General features: G+C 53.3%; 2 protein-coding genes and 2 long non-coding RNA genes across 4 annotated transcripts in view; 1 reads left to right on the forward strand and 3 right to left on the reverse strand.

The window, feature by feature from the left end:
* ATP4A (ATPase H+/K+ transporting subunit alpha) overlaps positions 1 to 14,869 on the reverse strand; it is a 32,681-nt gene extending 17,812 nt beyond the window's left edge. Inside the window, 12 exon segments of the mRNA XM_063182128.1 lie at positions 152 to 286; positions 1,358 to 1,467; positions 2,038 to 2,236; positions 3,207 to 3,475; positions 4,235 to 4,352; positions 5,626 to 5,760; positions 7,038 to 7,151; positions 8,932 to 9,135; positions 12,148 to 12,207; positions 13,416 to 13,502; positions 14,498 to 14,510; positions 14,796 to 14,869. Coding sequence (XP_063038198.1) covers positions 152 to 286; positions 1,358 to 1,467; positions 2,038 to 2,236; positions 3,207 to 3,475; positions 4,235 to 4,352; positions 5,626 to 5,760; positions 7,038 to 7,151; positions 8,932 to 9,135; positions 12,148 to 12,207; positions 13,416 to 13,502; positions 14,498 to 14,509 — 1,443 coding nt within the window. The 5' untranslated portion in view covers position 14,510; positions 14,796 to 14,869.
* The window catches only part of LOC134433258 (uncharacterized), a 31,878-nt gene extending 12,702 nt beyond the window's left edge, over positions 1 to 19,176 (forward strand). The window contains exon 4 of the long non-coding RNA XR_010031516.1: positions 19,078 to 19,176. This is a non-coding gene — a long non-coding RNA (uncharacterized LOC134433258). The remainder of the gene's footprint in view (positions 1 to 19,077) is intronic.
* On the reverse strand, positions 17,847 to 18,771 carry LOC134433257 (uncharacterized). The gene is made up of 2 exons (XR_010031514.1): positions 18,223 to 18,771; positions 17,847 to 18,041 (listed from the first exon to the last, which is right to left on the reverse strand). It is a non-coding gene; the product is annotated as an uncharacterized LOC134433257 (long non-coding RNA).
* A 52-nt stretch (positions 19,177 to 19,228) lies between the features above and the next one.
* TMEM147 (transmembrane protein 147) overlaps positions 19,229 to 24,354 on the reverse strand; it is a 16,652-nt gene continuing 11,526 nt past the window's right edge. Inside the window, 5 exon segments of the mRNA XM_063182122.1 lie at positions 19,229 to 19,821; positions 19,824 to 19,858; positions 21,086 to 21,169; positions 22,025 to 22,325; positions 22,867 to 22,876. Of these exon segments, the coding sequence (XP_063038192.1) occupies positions 19,733 to 19,821; positions 19,824 to 19,858; positions 21,086 to 21,169; positions 22,025 to 22,325; positions 22,867 to 22,876 (519 nt within the window). The 3' untranslated portion in view covers positions 19,229 to 19,732.

Here is a 24,354-nt window from a genome sequence, read left to right on the forward strand (position 1 = left end):
GGTGTGTCCTCACCTGGAATTTGTTGGTGGAGTTGAAGGGCAGCTCCTCACCTGTCCATATCTCACCTGTCTCACCTGTCCAGGTGTGTCTCACCTGTCTCACCTGTCCAGGTGTGTCCCACCTGTCTCACCTGTCCAGGTGTGTCCTCACCTGGAATTTGTTGCTGGAGTTGAAGGGCAGCTCGGCCACCTTCGGGAAGCGCCCCCTGGCGGCCGCCACCGGCCCCGACGTCGCCTCCGCGAATTTCAGCAGCGCCGACTCCGAGGCGTCCCCGATGACGTCACGCTGGGGGCGGGGACATGGGCGGGGCCGGAGGTGAGGACACGCCCACCGCGGCTCCCAGTGCAAAGCAGTGCGGACCAGTATAAACCAGTATGGACCAGTATGGACCAGTATGGACCAGTATGGACCAGTATAAACCAGTAAGGACCAGTATAAACCAGTATGGACCAGTATGGACCAGTATAAACCAGTATGGACCAGTATAAACCAGTATGGACCAGTATGTACCAGTATAGACCGGGATAAACCAGTATGGACCAGTATGGACCAGTATGGACCAGTATGGACCAGTATGGACCAGTATAAACCAGTATGGACCAGTATAAACCAGTATGGACCAGTATAAACCAGTATGGACCAGTATGGACCAGTATGGACCAGTATAAACCAGTATGGACCAGTATGGACCAGTATGGACCGGGATAAACCAGTATGGACCAGTACGGACCGGTATGGACTGGTATAAAACAGTCCAAACCAGTATAAACCAGTAAGGACCAGTATAAACCAGTATGGACCAGTATGGACCAGTATAAACCAGTAAGGACCAGTATAAACCAGTATGGACCAGTATGGACCACTATGGACCAGTATAAACCAGTATGGACCAGTATAAACCAGTATGGACCAGTATAAACCAGTATGGAACACTATGGACCGGTATAAACCAGTATGCACCAGTACGGACCGGTATGGACTGGTATAAAACAGTCCAAACCAGTATAAACCAGTATAACCCAGTACATCCCAGTATAAACCAATATAAGCCAATCCCTCCCTGTACAAACCAGTATAACCCAGTCCCTCCCAGTATAAACCAGTACAAACCAGTATATCCCAGTATAACCCAGTATATCTCAGTATATCCCAGTACAAACCAGTCCAAACCAGTATAAACCACTATAACCAGTACAAACCAGTATAAACCAGTACAAACCAGTACAAACCAGTATAACCCAGTCTATCTCAGTATATCCCAGTATAAACCAGTCCAAACCAGTATAAACCAGTACAAACCAGTACATCCCAGTCCCTCCCAGTCCAAACCAGCACAAACCAGTCCCAGCGTCTCACCTGCGCCACGGGCACGTCGTCCTGGCCGGGTTTGAACTGGGCGCGGTTGCAGAGCGAGATCACGCGGCTGAGCAGGGACCAGGACGGGGAGCTCTGGTCAAAGGCCTCACCTGGGCAGGTGGGACATGGACATGGGCAGGTGGGACACGGGCAGGGGTGCCCAGGTGTGCCCAGATGTGCCCAGGGGTGCCCAGGTGTCCCCAGACCTCCCACATTGTGGTGGGACCCATAAGAACCTCAAAACCTTTGGTAGAACCCACAAGAATCTCAGAACCTTTGGTAGAACCCATAAGAACCTCAAGAACCTTTGGTAGAACCCATAAGAGCATCAAAGTCTTTGGTAGAACCCATAAAAACCTCAGAACCTTTGGTAGAACCCATAAAAACCTCCAGAACCTTTGGTAGAACCCATAGGAACCTCAAAACCTTTGGTAGAACCCATAAGATCCTCAAAACCTTTGGTAGAACCCATAAAAACCTCAAAACCTTTGGTAGAACCCCATAAGAACCTCAAAACCTTTGGTAGAACCCATAAGAGCATCAAAGTCTTTGGTAGAACCCATAAAAACCTCCAGAACCTTTGGCAGAACCCATAAGAACCTCAGATGTTCCTCACGTTCCTCACCAGCCCCAACCCCTCCAGGTGTCCCCAGGTGTCCCCAGGCGCGCCCAGGTCTCACCCGAGAGGTCCTCGGTGGTGTCGGCCGCGTGCACCTGCCCGTCGAACCACAGGTGGGCCACGGCCATGCGGTTCTGGGTCAGCGTCCCCGTCTTGTCGGAGCAGATGACCGAGGTGGAGCCCAGGGTCTCCACGGCCTCCAGGTTCTTCACCACGCAGTTCCTGCGCGCCAGGCGCTTGGCCGTCAGCGACAGGCACACCTGGACGCGTGGGGTGGGGTGGGGACAGGTGAGGAGGGGACACCTGGCACGGGCAGGGCTTGGGTTCTGTCCCAGCCTGAACTTCTGCGGGGTGGTGGGACCTGTAAGGACCTCAGAACCTTTGGTAGAACCCATAAAAGCCTCAAGAACCTTTGGTAGAACCCATAAAAACCTCCAGAATTTTTGGTAGAACCCATAAGAACCTCAAAACCTTTGATAGAACCCATAAGAACCTCAAAACCTTTGGTAGAACCAATAAGAACCTCCAGAATTTTTGATAGAAACCATAAGAGCATCAAAGTCTTTGGTAGAACCCCATAAAAACCTCAAAACCTTTGGTAGAACCCATAAAAGCCTCAAAAACCTTTGGTAGAACCCATAAAAACCTTAAGAACCTTTGGTAGAACCCATAAAAACCTGAAAACCTTTGGTAGAACCCCTAAAAACCTCAAGAACCTTTGGTAGAACCCATAAAAACCTCAAAACCTTTGGTAGAACCCATAAGAACCTCAAAACCTCTGGTAGAACCCCATAAGAACCTCAAAACCTTTGGTAGAACCCATAAAAACCTCAAGAACCTTTGGTAGAACCCATAAAAACCTCAAGAATTTTTGGTAGAACCCATAAAAACCTCAAGACCTTTGGTAGAACCCATAAAAACCTCCAGAATTTTTGGTAGAACCCATAAAAACCTCCAGAATTTTTGGTAGAACCCACAAGAACCTTCAGAACCTTTGATAGAACCCCATAAGAACCTCCAGAACCTTTGGTAGAACCCATAAGAACCTCAAAACCTTTGGTAGAACCCCATAAAAACCTCAAGAACCTTTGGTAGAACCCATAAAAACCTCAAGAACCTTTGGTAGAACCCATAAAAACCTCCAGAATTTTTGGTAGAACCCCACGAGAACCTCACGGTTCCTCACGTTCCTCACCCACCCCAACCCGTCCAGGTGCCCCCCGGCCGTACCGTGACGGTGGCCAGCAGCCCCTCGGGCACGTAGGCCACCACGATGGCCATGAAGAAGACGAGGGCGCGCAGGAAGGGGTACCCGATCAGCATGGCCACCACGAAGAAGGTGCCGCCGAAGAGCACGGCCAGGCCGGCGATGATGTCCACGAAGTGCTCGATCTCCACCGCGATCGGCGTCTTCTCGTTCTCCACGCCCGACGCCAGGCTGGCGATGCGGCCGATGACCGTGCGCTCGCCCGTGCTGATCACCAGCCCCGTGGCCGTGCCTGGTGGGACAGGTGTGCCCAGGTGTGCCCAGGTGTGCCCAGGTGTGCCCAGGTGTCACCTGAGTGTGCCCAGGTGTGCCCAGGTGTGCCCAGGTGTGCCCAGGTGTCACCTGAGTGTGCCCAGGTGTGCCCAGAGTGTGTTTACATGGGACCAAGGTGTGCCCAGGTGTGCCCAGGTGTGCCCAGGTGTGACCTGAGTGTGTCTAGGTGTGACCCAGGTGTGCCCAGGTGTGTCTAAATGGGACTCAGGTGTGCCCAGGTGTGCCCAGGTGTGCCCAGGTGTGACCCAGACACTCCCAGGTGTGCCCAGGTGTGTCTAAATGGGACTCAGGTGTGCCCAGGTGTGCCCAGGTGTGCCCGGGTGTGACCTGAGTGTGCCCAGGTGGGATCCAGACACCCCCAGGTGTGCCCAGGTGTGCCCAGGTGTGCCAAGGTGTGACCTAAGTGTGTCTAGATCGGACCCAGGTGCCCCCAGGTGCCCCCAGTTGTGCCCAGGTGTGACTCAGGTGTGCCCAGGTGTGACCCAGACATCCCCAGGTGTGCCAGGTGTGTCTAAATGGGACTCAGGTGTGCCCAGGTGTGCCCAGGTGTGCCCAGGTGTGCCCAAATCCCCAATTTCCCCTCCAAAACCCCCAAATTTCCACCGATTTTCACCCAATTTTCGCCCGTTTCCCCCCAATTTTCGCGCCCCCAGGTGTGCCCGGGTGTGCCCGGGTGTGCCCGGGTGTGCCCCCCAGGTGTGCCCAGGTGCGCGCTCACCCTCCAGGCACATGGTGGAGAAGAAGGCGATGTTCCGCGTCTCCAGGTGCGAGTCGTGCGTGCACTCGGGCGAGCGCGTCTGCGGCTCCGACTCGCCCGTCAGCGACGAATTGTCCACCTGGGAGCGGCCAGGTGTGCCCAGGTGTGCCCAGGTGTGCCCGGGTGTGCCCGGGTGTGCCCAGGTGTGCCCAAATCCCCAATTTTCCCTCCAAAACCCTCAAAATTTCCATCAAATTTCACCCAATTTTCACCATTTTCCCCCCAAATTTCCCCATTTTAGTGCCCCCAGGTGTGCCCAGGTGTGCCCAGGTGCCCCCAGGTGTGCCCAGGTGCCCCCAGGTGTGCCCAGGTGTGCCCAGGTGTGCCCAAATCCCCAATTTTCCCTCCAAAACCCCCAAAATTTCCATCCATTTTCACCCAATTTTCATCATTTTCCCCCCAAATTTCCCCATTTTAGTGCCCCCAGGTGTGCCCAGGTGTGCCCGGGTGTGCCCGGGTGCCCCCAGGTGCCCCCAGGTGTGCCCAGGTGTGCCCAGGTGTGCCCAAATCCCCAATTTTCCCTCCAAAAACCCCAAAATTTTCATCCATTTTCACCCAATTTTCACCATTTTTTCCCCAAATTTCCCCATTTTAGTGCCCCCAGGTGTGCCCAGGTGTGCCAGGTGCCCCCAGGTGCCCCCAGGTGTGCCCGGGTGTGCCCAAATCCCCAATTTTCCCTCCAAAACCCCCAAAATTTCCATCCATTTTCACCCAATTTTCACCATTTTTTCCCCAATTTTCCCCATTTTAGTGCCCCCAGGTGTGCCCAGGTGTGCCCAGGTGCCCCCAGGTGTGCCCAGGTGTGCCCAAATCCCCAATTTTCTCTCCAAAACCCCATTTTTTCTCCGATTTTCACCCAACTTTTGCCATTTGCCCCCATTTTTCCAGCCCCAGGTGTGCCCAGGTGCCCCCAGGTGTGCCCAGGTGTGCCCAAATTCCCAATCTTACCCCTAAAACCTCCAAATTTTCATCAATTTTCACCCGATTTTCCCCCAATTTTCACCATTTTCCCCCATTTTCCCGCCCCCAGGTGCGCCCAGGTGCCCCCAGGTGTGCCCAGGTGCCCCCAGGTGTGCCCAAATCCCCAAACTTACCCCCAAACCCCCCAAATTTTCACCGATTTTCACCCAATTTTCACCATTTTCCCGCCCCCAGCTGTGCCCAGGTGCCCCCAGGTGTGCCCAGGTGCGCCCAGGTGTGCCCAGGTGCACCCAGGTGTGCCCAAATCCCCAAATTTTCACCAATTTTCGCCGAATTTTCACTGATTTTCGCCCAATTTTCGCCCTTTTCCCGCCCCCAGGTGCGCCCAGGTGTGCCCGGGTGTGCCCAGGTGTGCCCGGGGGCGCGCTCACCTTGCAGCCCTGCGCCGCCAGCACGCGGATGTCGGCGGGCACCCGGTCCCCGCCCTTGATCTCCACCAGGTCCCCGACCACGAGCTCGGCCGCGTTCACCTGCAGCACCTGCCCCGCCCGCACCACCGTGGCTTGCTGTATGCAAATGAGGCACGAATTATGCAAATGACACGCAAATGAGGCCCGGCCGCGTTCACCTGCCCCGCCCGCACCGCCGTGGCTTGCTGCGTGTATGCAAATGAGGCTCGAATTATGCAAATTCGGGGCTCCAGGTATGTAAATGAGCCTCCCCAGGTGTGCAGGATAGATCCCAGGTGTGCAGGTGGGACCCCAGGTATGCAAATGAGGCTTCTGGTATGCAAATGATATGCAGATGAGGCCCCCCAGGTGCACAGGTGAGGCCCCAGGTGTGCAAGTGAGGTTCCCCAGGTGTGCAGGTGAGGCTCCGGGTATGCAAATGAGCCCCCTCAGGCGAGAGGAGGAGGGCTCGGGTATGCAAATGAGGGCTCGGTTATGCAAATGAGGGCTCGGTCATGCAAATGAGGCCCCTCAGGTGAGAGAATGACATCTCAGGGTATGCAAATGGGACTCCCCAGGTATGCAAATGAGGCCACTCAGGTGTGCAGGCTGGCATCTCAGGTGTAAAGGCGGGACCCCGGATATGCAAATGAGGGCTCAGGTATTCAAATGAGGCTTCGGGGATGCAAATGAGGCTTCCCAGGTGCGCAGGTGAGAGCCCAGGCGAGGGAATGAGACTCCAGGTATGCAAATGAGACCCCAGGCATGCAAATGAGGCCCCTCACGCGAGACAATGAGGGCTCGGGTATGCAAATGAGGCCCCTCGGGTATGCAAATGAGGCCCCTCGGGTATGCAAATGAGGCTTCCCAGGCAAAGGAAGGAGGGTTCAGGTATGCAAATGAGGGCTCGGGTATGCTAATGAGGGCTCGGGGCTGCAAATGAGACCCCCCCCCAGGTAAGAGAATTATGTATGCAAATGCAGCTCAGGTGTGCAAAGGTATGCAAATGAGGTCCGAGGTATGCAAATGAGGCCCTTCAGGTAAGAGAATGATGCATGCAAATGCGGCTCAGGTGTGCAAAGGTATGCAAATGAGGTCCGAGGTATGCAAATGAGGCCCTTCAGGTAAGAGAATTATGTATGCAAATGCAGCTCAGGCGTGCAAAGGTATGCAAATGAGGTCCGAGGTATGCAAATGAGGTCCAAGGTATGCAAATGAGGCTCCCCAGGTGTGAACGCAGCCCCAGGTGCGCCCGGGTTCACCCATTTCCCTCAAATTTTCACCGATTTCCACCCAATTTTCACCATTTTCCCGCCCCCAGGTGCGCCCAGGTGTGCGCCCAGGTGTGTGCCCAGGTGTGCCCAGGTGTGCCCAGGTGTGCCCGGCGCCCTCACCTGCGGCACCAGGTTGCGGAAGCTGGCGATGATGTTGGTGCTCTTGAACTCCTGGTAGTAGCCGAAGCAGCCGGTGACGACCACGACGGCGATGAGCGCCACGGCCAGGTACAGCTGCACAGGTGGGCACAGGTGGGCACAGGTGAGCGCCCAGCTGTGCCCAGCTGTGACCAGCTGTGCCCAAATTCCCCATTTTCCCTCCAAAAACCCCAAATTTCTGTCGGTTTTCCCCCGATTTTCGCCGTTTTCCCCCATTTTCCCGCCCCCAGGTGTGCCCAGGTGTGCCCAGGTGCGCCCAGGTGTGCCCACGTGTATTCCAGGTGTGCCCAGGTGTGCCCAGGTAACCCCAAACCCCCCAAAATCCCCATTTCCCACCCGATTTTCACCCAATTTTTTCCATTCATCCCCTCCCAGGTGTGCCCAGGTGTGCCCAGGCGTATCCCAGGTGTGCCCAGGTGACCCCAAACCCCCCAAAATCCCCATTTCCCACCCGATTTTCACCCAATTTTTTCCATTCATCCCCTCCCAGGTGCGCCCAGGTGTGCCCCAGCTGTGTTACACGCACCTCAGGTGCGCCCAGGTAACCCCAAACCCCCACAAAATCCCCATTTCCCACCCGATTTTCCCCCAATTTTCGCTGTTTTTCGCCATTTTTGTGCCCCCCAGGTGTGCCCAGGTGTGCCCAGGTGTATCCCAGGTGTGCCCAGGTAACCCCAAACCCCACAAAATCCCCATTTCCCACCCGATTTTCACCCAATTTTTTCCATTTATCTCCTCCCAGGTGCACCCAGGTGCGCCCAGGTGTGCCCAGGTGTGCCCAGGTGACCCCAACCCCCCCAAAATCCCCATTTCCCACCCGATTTTCACCCAATTTTTTCCATTCATCTCCTCCCAGGTGCGCCCAGGTGTGCCCAGGTGTGCCCAGGTGTATCCCAGGTCTATCCCAGGTGTGCCCAGGTGTGCCCAGGTGTGCCCAGGTGTGTCATAGGTATCTCAGGTGTGCCCAGGTGTCCCCAAATTCTCCATTTTTCACCCATTTTCCCCATATTTTCACCGATTTTCACCCAATTTTTTCCATTCATCTCCTCCCAGGTGTGCCCAGGTGTGCCCAGGTAACCCCAAACCCCCCAAAATCCCCATTTCCCACCCGATTTTCACCCAATTTTTTCCATTTATCTCCTCCCAGGTACACCCAGGTGCGCCCAGGTGTGCCCAGGTGTGCCCAGGTGTATCCCAGGTGTGCCCAGGTGACCCCAAACCCCCACAAAATCCCCATTTCCCACCCGATTTTCACCCAATTTTTGCTGTTTTTCGCCATTTTTGTGCCCAGGTGTGCCCAGGTGTGCCCCAGCTGTGTTACACGCACCTCAGGTGCGCCCAGGTAACCCCAAACCCCCCAAAATCCCCATTTCCCACCCGATTTTCACCCAATTTTTTCCATTTATCTCCTCCCAGGTGCACCCAGGTGCGCCCAGGTGTGCCCAGGTGTGCCCAGGTGTATCCCAGGTGTGCCCAGGTGACCCCAACCCCCCCAAAATCCCCATTTCCCACCCGATTTTCACCCAATTTTTTCCATTCATCTCCTCCCAGGTGCACCCAGGTGCGCCCAGGTGTGCCCAGGTGTGCCCAGGTGACCCCAAACCCCCCCAAAATCCCCATTTCCCACCCGATTTTCACCCAATTTTCGCTGTTTTTCGCCATTTTTGTGCCCCCCAGGTGTGCCCAGGTGCGCCCTGGTGTATCCCAGGTGTGCCCAGGTAACCCCAAACCCCCCCAAAATCCCCATTTCCCGCCCGATTTTCCCCGGGTTTTCACCATTTTTCCCCGTTTTCTCGCCCCCCCTCCCCGGTGCGCGGTCACTGGCGGTCACTGGCGGTCACTGGCGGTCACTCACGTTGTCCGAGCTGCCGCGGTCGCCCTGGCCCTCCTGCACGCCGTAGGCGATGAGGCAGATGGCGGCCGCCACCCACATCAGGCACTGCAGCCCCCCGGCCAGCTGCCGGCCGAAGCGCACGCAGCCCGGCGTGCCCCGGGGCGGCCGGAGCGCGTTGGGGCCGTCACGGAGCAGCCGCTCGGACGCCTCGGCCTCGGACAGGCCCTAAAGGAGAGGGAATGGTCACCCAGTGGTCAGTCAATGGTCACTGAGGGCGTTGGGGCCGTCACGGAGCAGCCGCTCGGACGCCTCGGCCTCGGACAGGCCCTGGGGGGACAGGGAATGGTCACTCAGTGGTCAGTGAGAGCAATGGGATCAGTCAGTGGTCACTCAATGGTCAGTGGTCACTCAGTGGTCAGTGAGAGCAATGGGATCAGTCAGTGGTCAGTCAATGGTCACTGAGGGCGTTGGGGCCGTCACGGAGCAGCCGCTCGGACGCCTCGGCCTCGGAGAGACCCTGGGGGGACAGGGAGTGGTCACTCAGTGGTCACTCAGTGGTCAGTCAATGGTCAGTGGTCAGCGAGAGCAATGGGATCAGTCAATGGTCAGTCAATGGTCAGTGAGGGCGTTGGGGCCGTCACGGAGCAGCCGCTCGGACGCCTCGGCCTCGGACAGGCCCTAAAGGAGAGGGAATGGTCACTCAGTGGTCACTCAATGGTCAGTGAGGGCGTTGGGGCCGTCACGGAGCAGCCGCTCGGACGCCTCGGCCTCGGAGAGACCCTAAAGGAGAGGGAATGGTCACTCAATGGTCACTCAATGGTCAGTCAGTGGGCAATGGTCACTCAGTGGTCAGCGAGAGCAATGGGATCAGTCAATGGTCACTCAATGGTCAGTGAGGGCGTTGGGGCCGTCACGGAGCAGCCGCTCGGACGCCTCGGCCTCGGACAGGCCCTAAAGGAGAGGGAATGGTCACTCAGTGGTCACTCAATGGTCACTGAGGGCGTTGGGGCCGTCACGGAGCAGCCGCTCGGACGCCTCGGCCTCGGACAGACCCTGCAAGAGCGGTCAGTGGTCACTCAGTGGTCAGTGAGAGCAATGGGATCAGTCAATGGTCAATGGTCACTGAGGGCGTTGGGGCCGTCACGGAGCAGCCGCTCGGACGCCTCGGCCTCGGAGAGACCCTGAAAGAGCGGTCAGTGGTCACTCAGTGGTCACTCAATGGTCAGTGGTCACTCAATGGTCACTCAATGGTCAGTGGTCAGTCAATGGTCAGTGAGGGCGTTGGGGCCGTCACGGAGCAGCCGCTCGGACGCCTCGGCCTCGGACAGGCCCTAAAGGAGAGGGAATGGTCACTCAGTGGTCACTCAATGGTCAGTGGTCACTCAGTGGTCAGTGAGAGCAATGGGATCAGTCAATGGTCACTCAATGGTCACTGAGCGCGTTGGGGCCGTCACGGAGCAGCCGCTCGGATGCCTCGGCCTCGGACAGGCCCTGCAAGAGCGGTCAGTGGTCACTCAGTGGTCACTCAATGGTCAGTGAGAGCAATGGGATCAGTCAATGGTCAGTCAATGGTCAATGGTCACTCAATGGTCACTGAGGGCGTTGGGGCCGTCACGGAGCAGCCGCTCGGACGCCTCGGCCTCGGACAGGCCCTGAAAGAGTGGGCAGTGGTCACCCAGTGGTCACTCAGTGGTCAGTGGTCAGTCAGTGGTCAGCGAGAGCAATGGGATCAGTCAGTGGTCACTCAATGGTCAGTCAATGGTCAGTGGTCAGTCAGTGGTCACTCAGTGGTCAGTGGTCACTCAATGGTCAGTGAGGGCGTTGGGGCCATCACGGAGCAGCCGCTCGGACGCCTCGGCCTCGGAGAGACCCTGGGGGGACAGGGAATGGTCACTCAGTGGTCACTCAATGGTCAGTGGTCAGTCAGTGGTCAGTGAGAGCAATGGGATCAGTCAATGGTCACTCAGTGGTCAGTGGTCACTCAGTGGTCACTCAATGGTCAGTGGTCAGTCAGTTGTCAGTGGTCACTCAATGGTCAGTGAGGGCGTTGGGGCCGTCACGGAGCAGCCGCTCGGACGCCTCAGCCTCGGACAGGCCCTGGGGGGACAGGGAATGGTCACTCAGTGGTCACTCAGTGGTCATTAGGGCAGTGGTCACTCAATGGTCACTCAATGGTCAGTGGTCAGTCAGTGGTCAGTGAGAGCAATGGGATCAGTCAATGGTCACTCAATTGTCAGTGGTCACTCAGTGGTCACTCAATGGTCAGTGGTCACTCAATGGTCACTGAGGGCGTTGGGGCCGTCACGGAGGAGCCGCTCGGACGCCTCGGCCTCGGACAGGCCCTGAAAGAGCGGTCAGTGGTCACTCAGTGGTCACTCAATGGTCACTCAATGGTCAGTGAGAGCAATGGGATCAGTCAATGGTCACTCAATGGTCAGTGGTCACTCAGTGGTCACTCAGTGGTCAGTGGTCACTCAATGGTCAGTGAGCGCGTTGGGGCCGTCACGGAGGAGCCGCTCGGACGCCACGGCCTCGGACAGACCCTGGGGGGACAGGGAGTGGTCACTCAGTGGTCAGTCAATGGTCAGTCAGTGGTCAGTCAATAGTCAGTCAGTGGGCAATGGTCACTCAGTGGTCACTCAATGGTCAGTGAGAGCAATGGGATCAGTCAATGGTCACTCAGCGGTCACTCTGTGGTCACTCAGTGGTCATTGGTCAGTCAGTGGTCACTCAGTGGTCACTCAGTGGTCACTCAGTGGTCACTCATTGGTCACTCAGTGGTCACTCAGCGGTCACTCATTGGTCACTCTGTGGTCACTCAGTGGTCACTCATTGGTCACTCAGTGGTCACTCATTGGTCACTCTGTGGTCACCCATTGGTCACTCAGTGGTCACTCTGTGGTCACTCAGTGGTCACTCATTGGTCACTCAGTGGTCACTCAGTGGTCACTCATTGGTCACACTCTGTGGTCACTCAGTGGTCACTCAGTGGTCACTCTGTGGTCACTCAGTGGTCACTCAGTGGTCACTCAGTGGTCACTCATTGGTCACTCTGTGGTCACTCTGTGGTCACTCTGTGGTCACTCTGTGGTCACTCAGTGGTCACCCATTGGTCACTCAGTGGTCACTCTGTGGTCACTCATTGGTCACTCATTGGTCACTCAGTGGTCACTCTGTGGTCACTCTGTGGTCACTCTGTGGTCACTCTGTGGTCACTCAGTGGTCACTCTCTCTCACCTTGGTGGCGCTCGTGTTGTATTTCAGCTCGAGCTCCTTCACGTCCAGCTTGTGATCGTCCTGCACCAGTACAGACCAGTATGGACCAGTATGGACCAGTATAAACCAGTATAAACCAGTACGGACCAGTATGGACCGGTATGGACTGGTATGGACCAGTATGAACCAGTACGGACCAGTATAAACCAGTATAAACCAGTACGGACCAGTATGGACCAGTATGGACCGGTATGGACTGGTATGGACCAGTATGAACCAGTATGGACCAGTACAAACCGGTATGGACCAGTATGGACCAGTACGGACCAGTAACCCCAAATTCCCTCCCAGTATAAACCAGTAAAGACCAGTGTCCCTCCCAGTGTATCCCAGTATATCCAGTGACCCTCCCAGTATAAACCAGTGACCCCAAAACCCCTCCCAGTATATCCAAGTACAAACCAGTATAAACCAGCGTCCCTCCCAGTATATCCCAGTATAAACCAGTATATCCCAGTATATCCACTGTCCCTCCCAGTCCCTCCCAGTCCCTCCCAGTATCTCCAGTGACCCTCCCAGTATATCCCAGTATATCCCAGTATATCCCAGTATATCCCAGTATATCCCAGTCCCTCCCAGTATATCCCAGTATATCCCAGTATATCCCAGTATAACCCAGTATAACCCAGTATATCCCAGTATAACCCAGTATATCCCAGTATATCCCAGTATATCCCAGTATATCCCAGTATATCCCAGTATAACCCAGTATATCCCAGTATATCCCAGTATAACCCAGTATAACCCAGTATATCCCAGTATATCCCAGTATATCCCAGTATATCCCAGCATATCCCAGTATAACCCAGTATATCCCAGTATAACCCAGTATATCCCAGTATATCCCAGTATATCCCAGTATAACCCAGTATATCCCAGTATATCCCAGTATAACCCAGTATAACCCAGTATATCCCAGTATAACCCAGTATATCCCAGTATATCCCAGTATATCCCAGTATATCCCAGTATATCCCAGTATAACCCAGTTTATCCCAGTATATCCCAGTATATCCCAGTATATCCCAGTATAACCCAGTATATCCCAGTATATCCCAGTCACCCTCCCAGTCCATCCCAGTATATCCCAGTATATCCCAGTATGTCCCAGTATATCCCAGTATAACCCAGTATATCCCAGTATATCCCAGTATGTCCCAGTATAACCCAGTATAACCCAGTATATCCCAGTCCATCCCAGTATATCCCAGTATAAACCAGTTCCGCACCAGTTCCAGCTCCCGCTTCATCTCCTCCAGCCGCTCGCGCTCCTGGCGCCGGCCCCGCCCCAAACGGGGGGGGCGGAGCTCCAACTTCTGGGGGGGCGGGGTCAGAGAGAGAGGGGGCGGGGTCAGAGAGAGGGGGCGGGGTCAGGGAGAAAGGGGCGGGGTCAGAGAGAGGGGGCGGGGTCAGGGAGAAAGGGGGCGGGGTCAGAGAGAAGGGGGCGGGGTCAGGGAGAAAGGGGGCGGGGTCATGGAGAAAGGGGCGGGGTCAGGGCTGGGGGAGGGACCCGTCCGTCCTCCTCCGCCCCTCCCCCAGCCCTGCGTCTCTCTTCATCCTCCTCCTCCTCCTCCTCCTCCTTCCGTCTCTCCTTCCTCCCGTCCCTCTCCCTCCTCCTCCTCCTCCTTCCTCCCTCTCTCCTCCTCCTCCTCCCTCCATCCTCATCCTCCTCCCTCTCTCCCTGCCGTCCCTCTCCCTCCTCTTCCTCCCGTCCTTCATCCTCCTCCCCCTCTCCCCTCTCTCCTCTTCCTCCCCCTCCCATCTCTCCTTCATCTTCCTCCCTCCCCTCCCTCCTTTCGCTCCTCCCTCTCCCCTCCGTCCCTCTCTGTCCTTCATCGCCCCTTCATCCTCCTCCATCTCCCCTTCATCCTCCTCCATCTCCCCTTCATCCTCCTCCATCTCCCCTTCATCCTCCTCCATCTCCCCTTCATCCTCCTCCCTCTCTCCTCTCTCTCCATCCCTCTCCCTTCATCCCTCCCTCTCTCCTCCATGTCCCCTTCATCTTCCTCCCTCTCCATCTCCCCTTCATCCTCCTCCCTCTCTGCTCTTCCTCCCCCGTCCCTCTTCATCCTCCTCCCTCCCCTCCATTCCCTCCTCCCTCTCACCTTTCCCTCCCTCTCCCCTCCCTCCATCTCTCCTTCCTCTCTCCTCTCCTTCCTCTTCCTCTCCTTCCGTCCCTCTCTCCTCCATCTCCCCTTCACGCTCCATCCTCCCTCCATCTCTCCTTCATCTTCCTCCCTCCCTGCCTTCCTCCCATCTCTCCTTCATCTTCCTCCCTCTCCCCTCTCCCCTCTCCCCTCTCCCCTCTCACCTCCTTGCCCATCGCTCTGTCCCGGTTCTGTCCCGGTTTCTGTCCCGGTTCTGTCCCGGCTCTGTCCCGGTTCTGTCCCGGTTCTGTCCCGGTTCTCTGTCCCGGTTCTCTCCCGGTTCTCTGTCCCGGTTATGTCCCGGTTTTCTCTCCCGGTTTTCTCTCCCGGTCTGTCCCGGTTCCCTCCCGGTTCTCTCCCGTTTCTCTCCCGGTTCTGTCCCGGCTCTGTCCCGGTTCTGTCCCGGTTTTCTCTCCCGGTTCAGTCCCGGTTCTGTCCCGGTTCTGTCCCGGTTCTGTCCCGGCTCTGTCCCGTTTCTGTCCCGGTTCTCTCCCGTTTCTCTCCCGTTTCTCTCCCGTTTCTCTCCCGGTTCTGTCCCGGTTCCCTCCCGGTTCTCTCCCGTTTCTCTCCCGGTTCTGTCCCGGTTCTGTCCCGGTTCTGTCCCGGCTCTGTCCCGTTTCTGTCCCGGTTCTCTCCCGTTTCTCTCCCGGTTCTGTCCCGTTTCTCTCCCGGTTCTGTCCCGTTTCTCTCCCGGTTCTGTCCCGGTTCTGTCCCGGTTTTCTCTCCCGTTTCTCTCCCGTTTCTCTCCCGGTTCTGTCCCGTTTCTCTCCCGGTTCTGTCCCGGTTTTCTCTCCCGTTTCTCTCCCGTTTCTCTCCCGGTTCTGTCCCGGTTCTGTCCCGGTTCTCTCCCGGTTTTCTCTCCCGTTTCTCTCCCGGTTCTGTCCCGGTTCTCTCCTGGTTTTCTGTCCCGGTTCTGTCCCGGTTCTGTCCCGTTTCTCTCCCGTTTCTGTCCCGGTTTTCTGTCCCGTTTCTCTCCCGGTTCTGTCCCGGTTTCTCTCTCCCGTTTCTCTCCCGGTTCTGTCCCGGTTTTCTCTCCCGTTTCTCTCCCGGTTCTCTCCCGTTTCTCTGTCCCGGTTCTGTCCCGGTTCCCCCCCGCTCTCTCCCGGTTCTGTCCCGTTTCTCTCCCGGTTCTCTGTCCCGGTTCTGTCCCGGTTTTCTCTCCCGTTTCCCTCCCGTTTCTCTCCCGTTTCCCTCCCGTTTCTCTCCCGTTTCTCTGTCCCGTTTCTCTCCCGGTTCTGTCCCGTTTCTCTCCCGGTTCTGTCCCGGTTCCCTCCCGGTTCCCTCCCGGTTCTGTCCCGGTTCCCTCCCGGTTCCCTCCCGGTTCTGTCCCGGTTCTGTCCCGGTTCCCCCCGCTCTCTCCCTTTAAACCCTCCGGGAACGCCCCAAGGTGACCCCACCTGGGCACACCTGGGCGGGGGGGGGATGGGGGGGAGGAGAAACCTCAGAAACACCAGAGGGACACCTGGGACAGGTGAGGGGAGAGGGGACACCTGGGGACACCGGGAGACACCTGGGACAGGTGAGGGGACACCTGGGGAGAGTGGGGACACCTGGGGGGACACCTGAGAAACACCTGAGGGACACCTGGGACAGGTGGGGGCACACCTGGATGGGGGCTTGGGGACACCTGGGGGACACCTGAGTGTGGAGGGGACACCTGGACACACTTGGGGGACCTTTGAGGGGCACCTGGGACAGGTGAGGGGAGAGGGGACACCTGAGTGTGGAGGGGACACCTGAGACGGAGGGGACACCTTGGGGACACCTGGGGACAGGTGAGGGAGGAAGGGACACCTGGGGACACCTGAGGGACACCTGGGGACAGGTGAGGGGACACTGGGAGACACCTGAGAGGGGGGAGGGGACACCTGGGGACACCTGGGACAGGTGGGGGGACACCTGGATGGGGCTTGGGGACACCTGGGGGACACCTGGGGACACCTGGGGGGGTGGGAACACTTTGGGGACACCTTGGGCACACCTGGGACAGGTGGGGGCACACCTGGATGGGGGGAGGGGACACCTGGGGGACACCTTGGGGGGGGGCGGGGTCTCCGTCCTTGCTGTCGCCCCCTCCCCCCCCCACCCCCTTATCAGGATGGGCTTATCGGGGTGGGGGAGGGGCGGCCCCCGCTCCTTTTGTGCCGCTGGTTAATGATTAGTTAGGGCATTAATTAATGATTGATTAGAGATTAATAGCGGGGTTAATGCGTGATTTATTAGCCATTAGTGACGGCGTTAATCGGTGATTAATTAGCCATTAATGGCGGCGTTAATTGGAGATTAATCAGCAATTAGTGATAGCGTTACATGGCGATTAGTTAGCGATTAATGGCGGCGTTACTTGGTGATTAATGAGGGATTAATGGGAGATAAATGATAGCGTAATTGATTATTAATTAGTGATTAATTATAGGGTTAATTAACGATTTACTAGCGATTAATGGGAGATTAATGACAGCGATCATTAATGATTAATAAGCGGTTAATGGCGGCGTTAATTAAGGGATTAATAAGCGGTTAATGACGGCGCTAATTGGTGAGTAATTAGCGATTAAGAGTAGCGCTAAGTGGTGATTAATTAGCGATTAATGGCGGCGTTAATGGATTATTAATTAGTGATTCAAGATAGCGTTTATTAGCGATTGATTAGAGATTAATGGCGGCGTTAATTAGTGATTGATTAGAGATTAATGGCGGCGCTAATTGATGATTAATTAGCGATTGATGGGAGATTAATGATAGGGTTAATTAACGATTCATTAGAGATTAATGGAAGGCTAATGACAGCGTTAATTAACGATTCATTAGAGATGAATTAGCGATTAACCACAGCGTTAATTAACAAATCATTAGAGATTAATGAGCAATTACGGCAGGGTCAATTAATGATTAAGTAGCAGTTAATGGGAGACGAATGGCAGCATTAATTAATGATTAATTAGCAATAAATGACAGCGTTAGCAAATTATTAATTAGCAATTAATGAAAGATTAATGGCTGTGTTAATTAAGGGATAATTTGGGAATTTTGAGGGAGGAAATTGGGAAATTTTGGGGAAAAAATTTGGGGAATTTTGGAGGGAAAATTTTGGGGAATTTTGGGGGTAAAATTGAGAAATTTCGGGAGGGAAAAATTTTGGGAAGTTTGGGAGGGAAAATTGGAAAGTTGGGGAAATTTTCGGGGGGAAAACTCGGGAATTTTTGGGAAAAAAATTGGGAAATTTTGGAGGGAATTTTAGGACGAAAAATTTGGGAATCAGGGAGAAAAATTTTGGGGAAAAATTGGGAATTTTGGGGGGAAAATCTGGGAATTTTTGGGGAGGAAACCGGGAAATTTTGGTGGAAAAAATCGGAAATTTTGGAGTGAAATTTTTGGGAATTTTGTGGGAAATTTTCGAGGGTTCCTGGGAATTTTAGGTGGAAAATTTGGGGGAATTTTGAGGAGAAATTTGGGAATTTGGAATAAAAATGTGAATTAAACACGGAATAAAGGCGCAGGTGACGCGTTCAGGTGAGTCCAGGTGCGTTATTGCTCGGGGTGGGCGGGGCCACATTTGCATACCCGGGCCACGCCCACTCCACAGCCGGGGCTCATTTACATACCTGGGCCACGCCCATTGCACACTTGGGGATCATTTGCATACCTGGGCCACGCCCATTCACACCTGGGAGCCAATCAGACGAAATTGGGGAACAATTTACATACCTAGGCACGCCCACTCACATCTGGGGCTCATTTTGCATACCTGGGTCACGCCCGCTGCAAACTTGGGGGTAATTTGCATACCTGGGCCACGCCCATTGCACACTTGGGGCTCATTTGCATACCTGGGCCACGCCCATTCACACCTGGGAGCCAATCAGACACCGGGGAACAATTTACATACCTAGGCCACGCCCACTCACATCTGGGGCTCATTTGCATACCTGGGCCACACCCATTCACACTGGGGGATCATTTACATACCAAGGCCACGCCCACTTCACACTTGGGCCACACCCTTTGCACGCCCTGTGCTCATTTGCATACCCAGGCCACACCCATTCACCCTGGGGCTCATTTACATATTTAATCCATGCCCACTCCACACCTGGGGATCATTTGCATACCTGGGCCACGCCCATTGCACACCTGGGATCATTTGCATACCAGGACACGCCCATTCACACCTGGGGATCATTTACATATTTAGTCCATGCCCATTGCACACCTGGGGATCATTTACATATTTAGTCCACGCCCATTGCACACCTGGGGATCATTTGCATACCTGGGCCACGCCCCTTTCACACCCAAATTCTCCAATTTTCCTCCAATTTTCCCCCATTTTCCCCCAACTTTCGCCGTTTTTTCCCCATTTTGGTGCCCCCAGGTGTGCCCAGGTGTGCCCAGGTGTGCTATGGGCATCTCAGGTGCCCCCAGGTGTGCCCAGGTCTATCCCAGGTGTGCCCAGGTGTGCCCAGGTGTGCTCATGGGCATCTCCGGTGCCCCCAGGTGTGCCCAGGTCTATCCCAGGTGTGCCCAAACCCCCCAAATTTCCACGGATTTTCCCCAAATTTTCGCCGCTTTTTTCCCACCCAGGTGTGCCCAGGTGTGCCCAGGTGTGCCCAAACCCCCAAATTTCCACGGATTTTCCCCAAATTTCCACGGATTTTTCACCAAATTTTCACCGATTTTCCCCAAATTTTCGCCGTTTTTCGGTGTGCCCAGGTGTGCCCAGGTGTGGCCCGGGTGTGCCCAGGTGCGCTACGGGGGTGGCAGCAGGGCACCAGCAGCCTCATGGCCCCCAGCCCCAGCGCCGCCGCCCCCAGCGCCCGCAGCCCCAGCGCCCCCCAGGGGCCCAGGCCCAGCGCCTGCCCCGCCACCTGCAACGAGAAAAAATAATTAATTAATAATTAATAATTAATAATTAATCAATTGTCGACAAATTACCTAATCATAACCCGCCAAGAGCCCCTCTTTGGCCCCCTCCCGCACCAATTGATCGGCAAACTGATAAATAAAAAATTAATTGCTAAACGTTGGCGTTTCATAGACTCCTCCTCAAAATCAATCAATTAATTAATAATTAATTGATTACCCAGCCAACAGTCCACTATAGATCCCTCCGTCTCTATTTGCTTAATTAATTATTAACCAATTACTCCATCAGGAACTCCTCGTAGACCCCTCCCCACCGTTAGTCAATTAATTAACGATTATTAATTAACAACCTGATCAAGAACCCTTCATAGGCCCCTCCCCACCATTAATTAATAATTAATAATTAATAATTAACAACTAATAACTAATAATTACCCAAATAAGAAGCCCCAAATTCCCTCTCCCATTCCCGCAGCCTCTTCCCCATAATTAATAATTAATAAATAATGATTAATAATTAATTAATTAATTAATTACCCGATTAAGAATCCCTCGTAGGCGGCGGCCGCCAGGAGCCCCCCCAGGGGCAGCCGCAGGGGGGAGGGGAGGTCGTGGCGCCCCGAGGCCAGAGGAGAGCGGCCGCGGCCACGTGGCGCAACCTGGAACCAGTACAAACCAGTATAAACCAGTATAAACCAGTATGGACCAGTACGGACCAGTATGGACCCATAGAAACCCATAGAAATCAATATAGACCAGTATAAACCAGTATAGACCAGTGCCCAGAGGAGAGCGCCGCGGCCACGTGGCGCACCTGGAACCAGTATAAAACCAGTATAAACCAGTATAAACCAGTATGGACCAGTACGGACCAGTATAAACCAGTATGGACCAGTACGGACCCATAGAAACCCATAGAAATCAATATAGACCAGTATAAACCAGTATAGACCAGTATAAACCAGTGCCCAGAGGAGAGCGGGCCGCGGCCACGTGGCGCACCTGGAACCAGTATGGACCAGTATAAACCAGTATGGACCAGTATGGACCAGTATGGCACCAGTATGGACCAGTATGGACCATAGAGACCATAGAACCCATAGAAACCCATAGAAGTCAATATAGACCAGTATAAAACCAGTATAAACCAGTGCCCAGAGGAGAGCGGCCGCAGCCACGTGGCGCACCTGGAACCAGTATGGACCAGTATAAACCAGTATAAACCAGTATGGACCAGTATGGACCAGTATAAACCAGTATGGACCAGTATGGGACCAGTATAAACCAGTATAAACCAGTGCAAACCAGTGACCCCAAATCCCCTCTAACCCTTTCCCAGTCCCTCCCAGTTTATCCCAGTTCATCCCAATCCCCTCCCAGTATAAACCAGTGACCCCGAACTCCATCCCAGTACAAACCAGTGACCCCAAAACCCGCTTTAACCCTTTCCCAGTCCCTCCCAGTTTATCCCAGTCCCTCCAGTGCCCCCAAAACTCCTCCCAGTCCCTCCCAGTACAAACCAGTAACCCCAAATCCCCCTCTAACCCTTTCCCAGTCCCTCCCAGTTTATCCCAGTCCTTCCCAGTATAAACCAGTGACCCCAAACCCCCTCCCAGTACAAACCAGTAGCCCAAATCCCCTTTAACCTTTCCCAGCCCTCCCAGTACAAACCAGTACAAACCAGTGCCCCCAAACTCCCTCCCAGTACAAACCAGTGCCCCCAACCCCCTCCCAGTATAAACCAGTAACCCCAAATCCCCCTTTAACCCTTTCCCAGTCCCTCCCAGTACAAACCAGTGCCCCCAAACCCCTCCCAGTACAAACCAGTGCCCCAAACCCCCTCCCAGTATAAACCAGTCCAAACCAGTGCCCCCAGTTGCGCTCACCAGGCTGATGTTGAGTCCAGCCCCATCTGGAGGTGCCTCCAGTCGAACTCCACCCCCCGCGCCCCCACCCAGAGCGGGACACACCTGGCCCAGGTGAGGGGGGAGGGGTCAGAAACCCCAAAATTCCCAAAATTCACACCCAAAAAACGCAAATCCCCAAGAATTCAAAACACTCCCAACATTTCGCCCCAAATTTATCCCAAAATTTCAAAAATTTTGCCCCAAAAATCCGCCCCGAAAATCCCGAAGTTTTACGTTCAATTCACCCCCAAATTCCCAAAATTCGCCCCAAATTATCCCAAAATTTCAAAAATTTTGCCCCAAAAATCCGCCCCGAAAATCCCAAAGTTTTACATTCAATTCATCCCCAAATTCCCAAAAATTCGCCCCAAATTTATCCCAAAATTTCAAAAATTTTGCCCCCAAAAATCCGCCCCGAAAATCCCAAAGTTTACATTCAATTTACCCCCAAATTCCCAAAAATTCGCCCAAATTTATCCCAAAATTTCAAAAATTTTGCCCCGAAAATCCCAAAGTTTTACGTTCAATTCATCCCCAAATTCCCAAAAATTCGCCCCAAATTTATCCCAAAATTCCCTGAAAGTTCTCAATAATTCCCAAAAAATCCCCCAAAAAAAATTCCCCACAAAACCTCCCTAAAATCCCCAAAAATCCCCACCCCTCAAATATCCCCAAAAAATCCCCCCAAAAAATTCCAAATTGCCCCCAAAAAATTCCAAATTTCCCCCAAAAAAATCCCCGAAATTCCCAGAAAAATCCCCAGAAATTCCCTGAAAATTCCCCCAAAAAATCCCCACAAAATCCAAAAAAAAATCCGTTTTTTTCGCGGTTTTTTGCCCCAAGACCCCCCAAAACTCCCAATAAATTCCCAAATCCCAAATTTTCCCAAATTCCCCGAATTTATCCCAAATTCCGCACCTGGCGGTGAGCAGCTCCGCGCTGGCCCAGCCCAGCGCCGCCACCAGGAACCTGAGCTCGCCCCGGCCCCCGCCCCGGCCCAGCGCCAGCTGCAGCAGCCCCCCGAGATCGGCGACGTCGACGGTGGCACGCAGGAATTCCTGCAAAAAAATCAAAATTTGGGAAAAATTGGGAAATTTGGGAGAAAATTCGGGGAAAAACGGTGAAAAAATGGGAAAAAACGGCCAAAAAATGGCGAAAATATGGGGGAAAATGGCGGAAAAGAGAGGGAAAAATCGGAATTTTGGGGAATTTTTGGGGATTTTTTAAGGGAAATTTTGGGGATGTTTTGAGAAATTTTTGGGGATTTTTGGGGATTTTTTGGAGATATTCTGAAGGAATTTTGGGGGATTTTTTTGGGATTTTTTTGGGGACTTTTGGGGCAATTTCAGGGGAGGATTTTGAGGGGATCTGGAGGAGCTGCAGCCCCCCGAGATCGGCGACGTCAACGGTGGCACGCAGGAATTCCTGCAAAAAAAAATCAAATTTGGAAAAATTGGGAAATTCGGGAGAAAATTCGGGAAAAAACGGTGAAAAAATGGGAAAAAACGGCCAAAAAATGGGAAAAATATGGGGGAAAAGAGAGGAAAAAATCGGAATTTTGGGGGATTTTTTGGATTTTTTAAGGGAAATTTTGGGGATGTTTTGAGAAATTTTGGGGATTTTTTGGGGATATTCTGAAGGAATTTTTGGGGATTTTTTTGGGATTTTTTTTGGGGAATTTTGGGCAATTTCAGGGGAGGATTTTGAGGGGATCTGGAGGAGCTGCAGCCCCCCGAGATCGGCGACGTCGACGGTGGCACGCAGGAATTCCTGCGAAAAAATCGAAATTTGGGAAAAATTGGGAAATTCGGGAGAAAATTCGGGAAAAAAACGGTGAAAAAATGGGGAAAAACGGCCAAAAAATGGCGAAAATATGGGGAAAATGGCGGAAAAAATCGGAATTTTGGGGAATTTTTTGGGATTTTTTAAGGGAAATTTTGGGGATGTTTTGAGAAATTTTTGGGGATTTTTGGGGGATTTATTGGGATATTCTGAAGGAATTTTGGGGATTTTTTTGGGATTTTTTGGGGAATTTTGGGGGCGATTTAAGGGAGGATTTTGAGGGGATCTGGAGGAGCTGCAGCCCCCCGAGATCGGCGACGTCGACGGTGGCACGCAGGAATTCCTGCAAAAAAAAATCGAAATTTGGGAAAAAATTGGAAATTCGGGAGAAAATTCGGGAAAAAACGGTGAAAAAATGGGAAAAAACGGCCAAAAAATGGCGAAAATATGGGGGAAAATGGCGGAAAATGGCGGAAAAAATCGGAATTTTGGGGGATTTTTTGGATTTTTTAAGGGAAATTTTGGGGATGTTTTGAGAAATTTTTGGGGATTTTTGGGGGATTGATTGGGGATATTATGAGGGAATTTTGGGGATTTTTTTGGGATTTTTTTGGGGAATTTTGGGGCAATTTCAGGGGAGGATTTTGAGGGGATCTGGAGGAGCTGCAGCCCCCCCGAGGTCGGCGACGTCGACGGTGGCACGCAGGAATTCCTGCAAAAAAATCGAAATTTGGGAAAAATTGGGAAATTTGGGATGAATGTGGGGAAATTTGGGAGAAAATGTGGGAAAAAACGGTGAAAAAATGGGGAAAAACGGCCAAAAAATGGCGGAAATATGGGGGGAAATGGCAGAAAAGAGAGGAAAAAAATCGGAATTTTGGGGGATTTTTTGGGATTTTTTAAGGGAAATTTTGGGGATGTTTTGAGAAATTTTTGAGAATTTTTTTGGATTTATTTGGGATATTCTGAGGGAATTTTGGGGGATTTTTTGGGGGATTTTTGGGAATTATTTAGGGAACTGTTTATTTTAGGAGGAATTCTTTGAGATTTTTTGGGAAATTTAGAGGGATTTCTTGGGGAATTTTTGGGGGATTTTTAAACAGAATTTTAGGGCTGATTTTGGGACAAATTTTGGGTATTTTAGGGAATTTTTGGGGTTTTTTTGTATTTTTGAGGCATTTTGGCCCATTTTTGGGCTGATTTTGGGGTTGAATTTTGGGGCATTTTTGGGCTGATTTTAGGATTTCTTGGGGCCATTTTTGGGTCATTTTTGGGTGAATTTTGGGGATTTTTGGAGGATTTTTTCAGCCATTTTGGGGCATTTTTGGGCCATTTTTGGGCTGATTTTGGGGCATTTTGGGCTGAATTTTGGGCTGATTTTAGGACATTTTTAGGGTGAATTTTGGGGATGTTGGGAGGAATTTTTCAGCAATTTCTGGGGCATTTTTGGGCTGATTTTGAAGGCA

The sequence above is a fragment of the Melospiza melodia genome, unplaced genomic scaffold, assembly GCF_035770615.1.
Source record: "Melospiza melodia melodia isolate bMelMel2 unplaced genomic scaffold, bMelMel2.pri scaffold_151, whole genome shotgun sequence".
NCBI lineage: Eukaryota > Metazoa > Chordata > Aves > Passeriformes > Passerellidae > Melospiza > Melospiza melodia.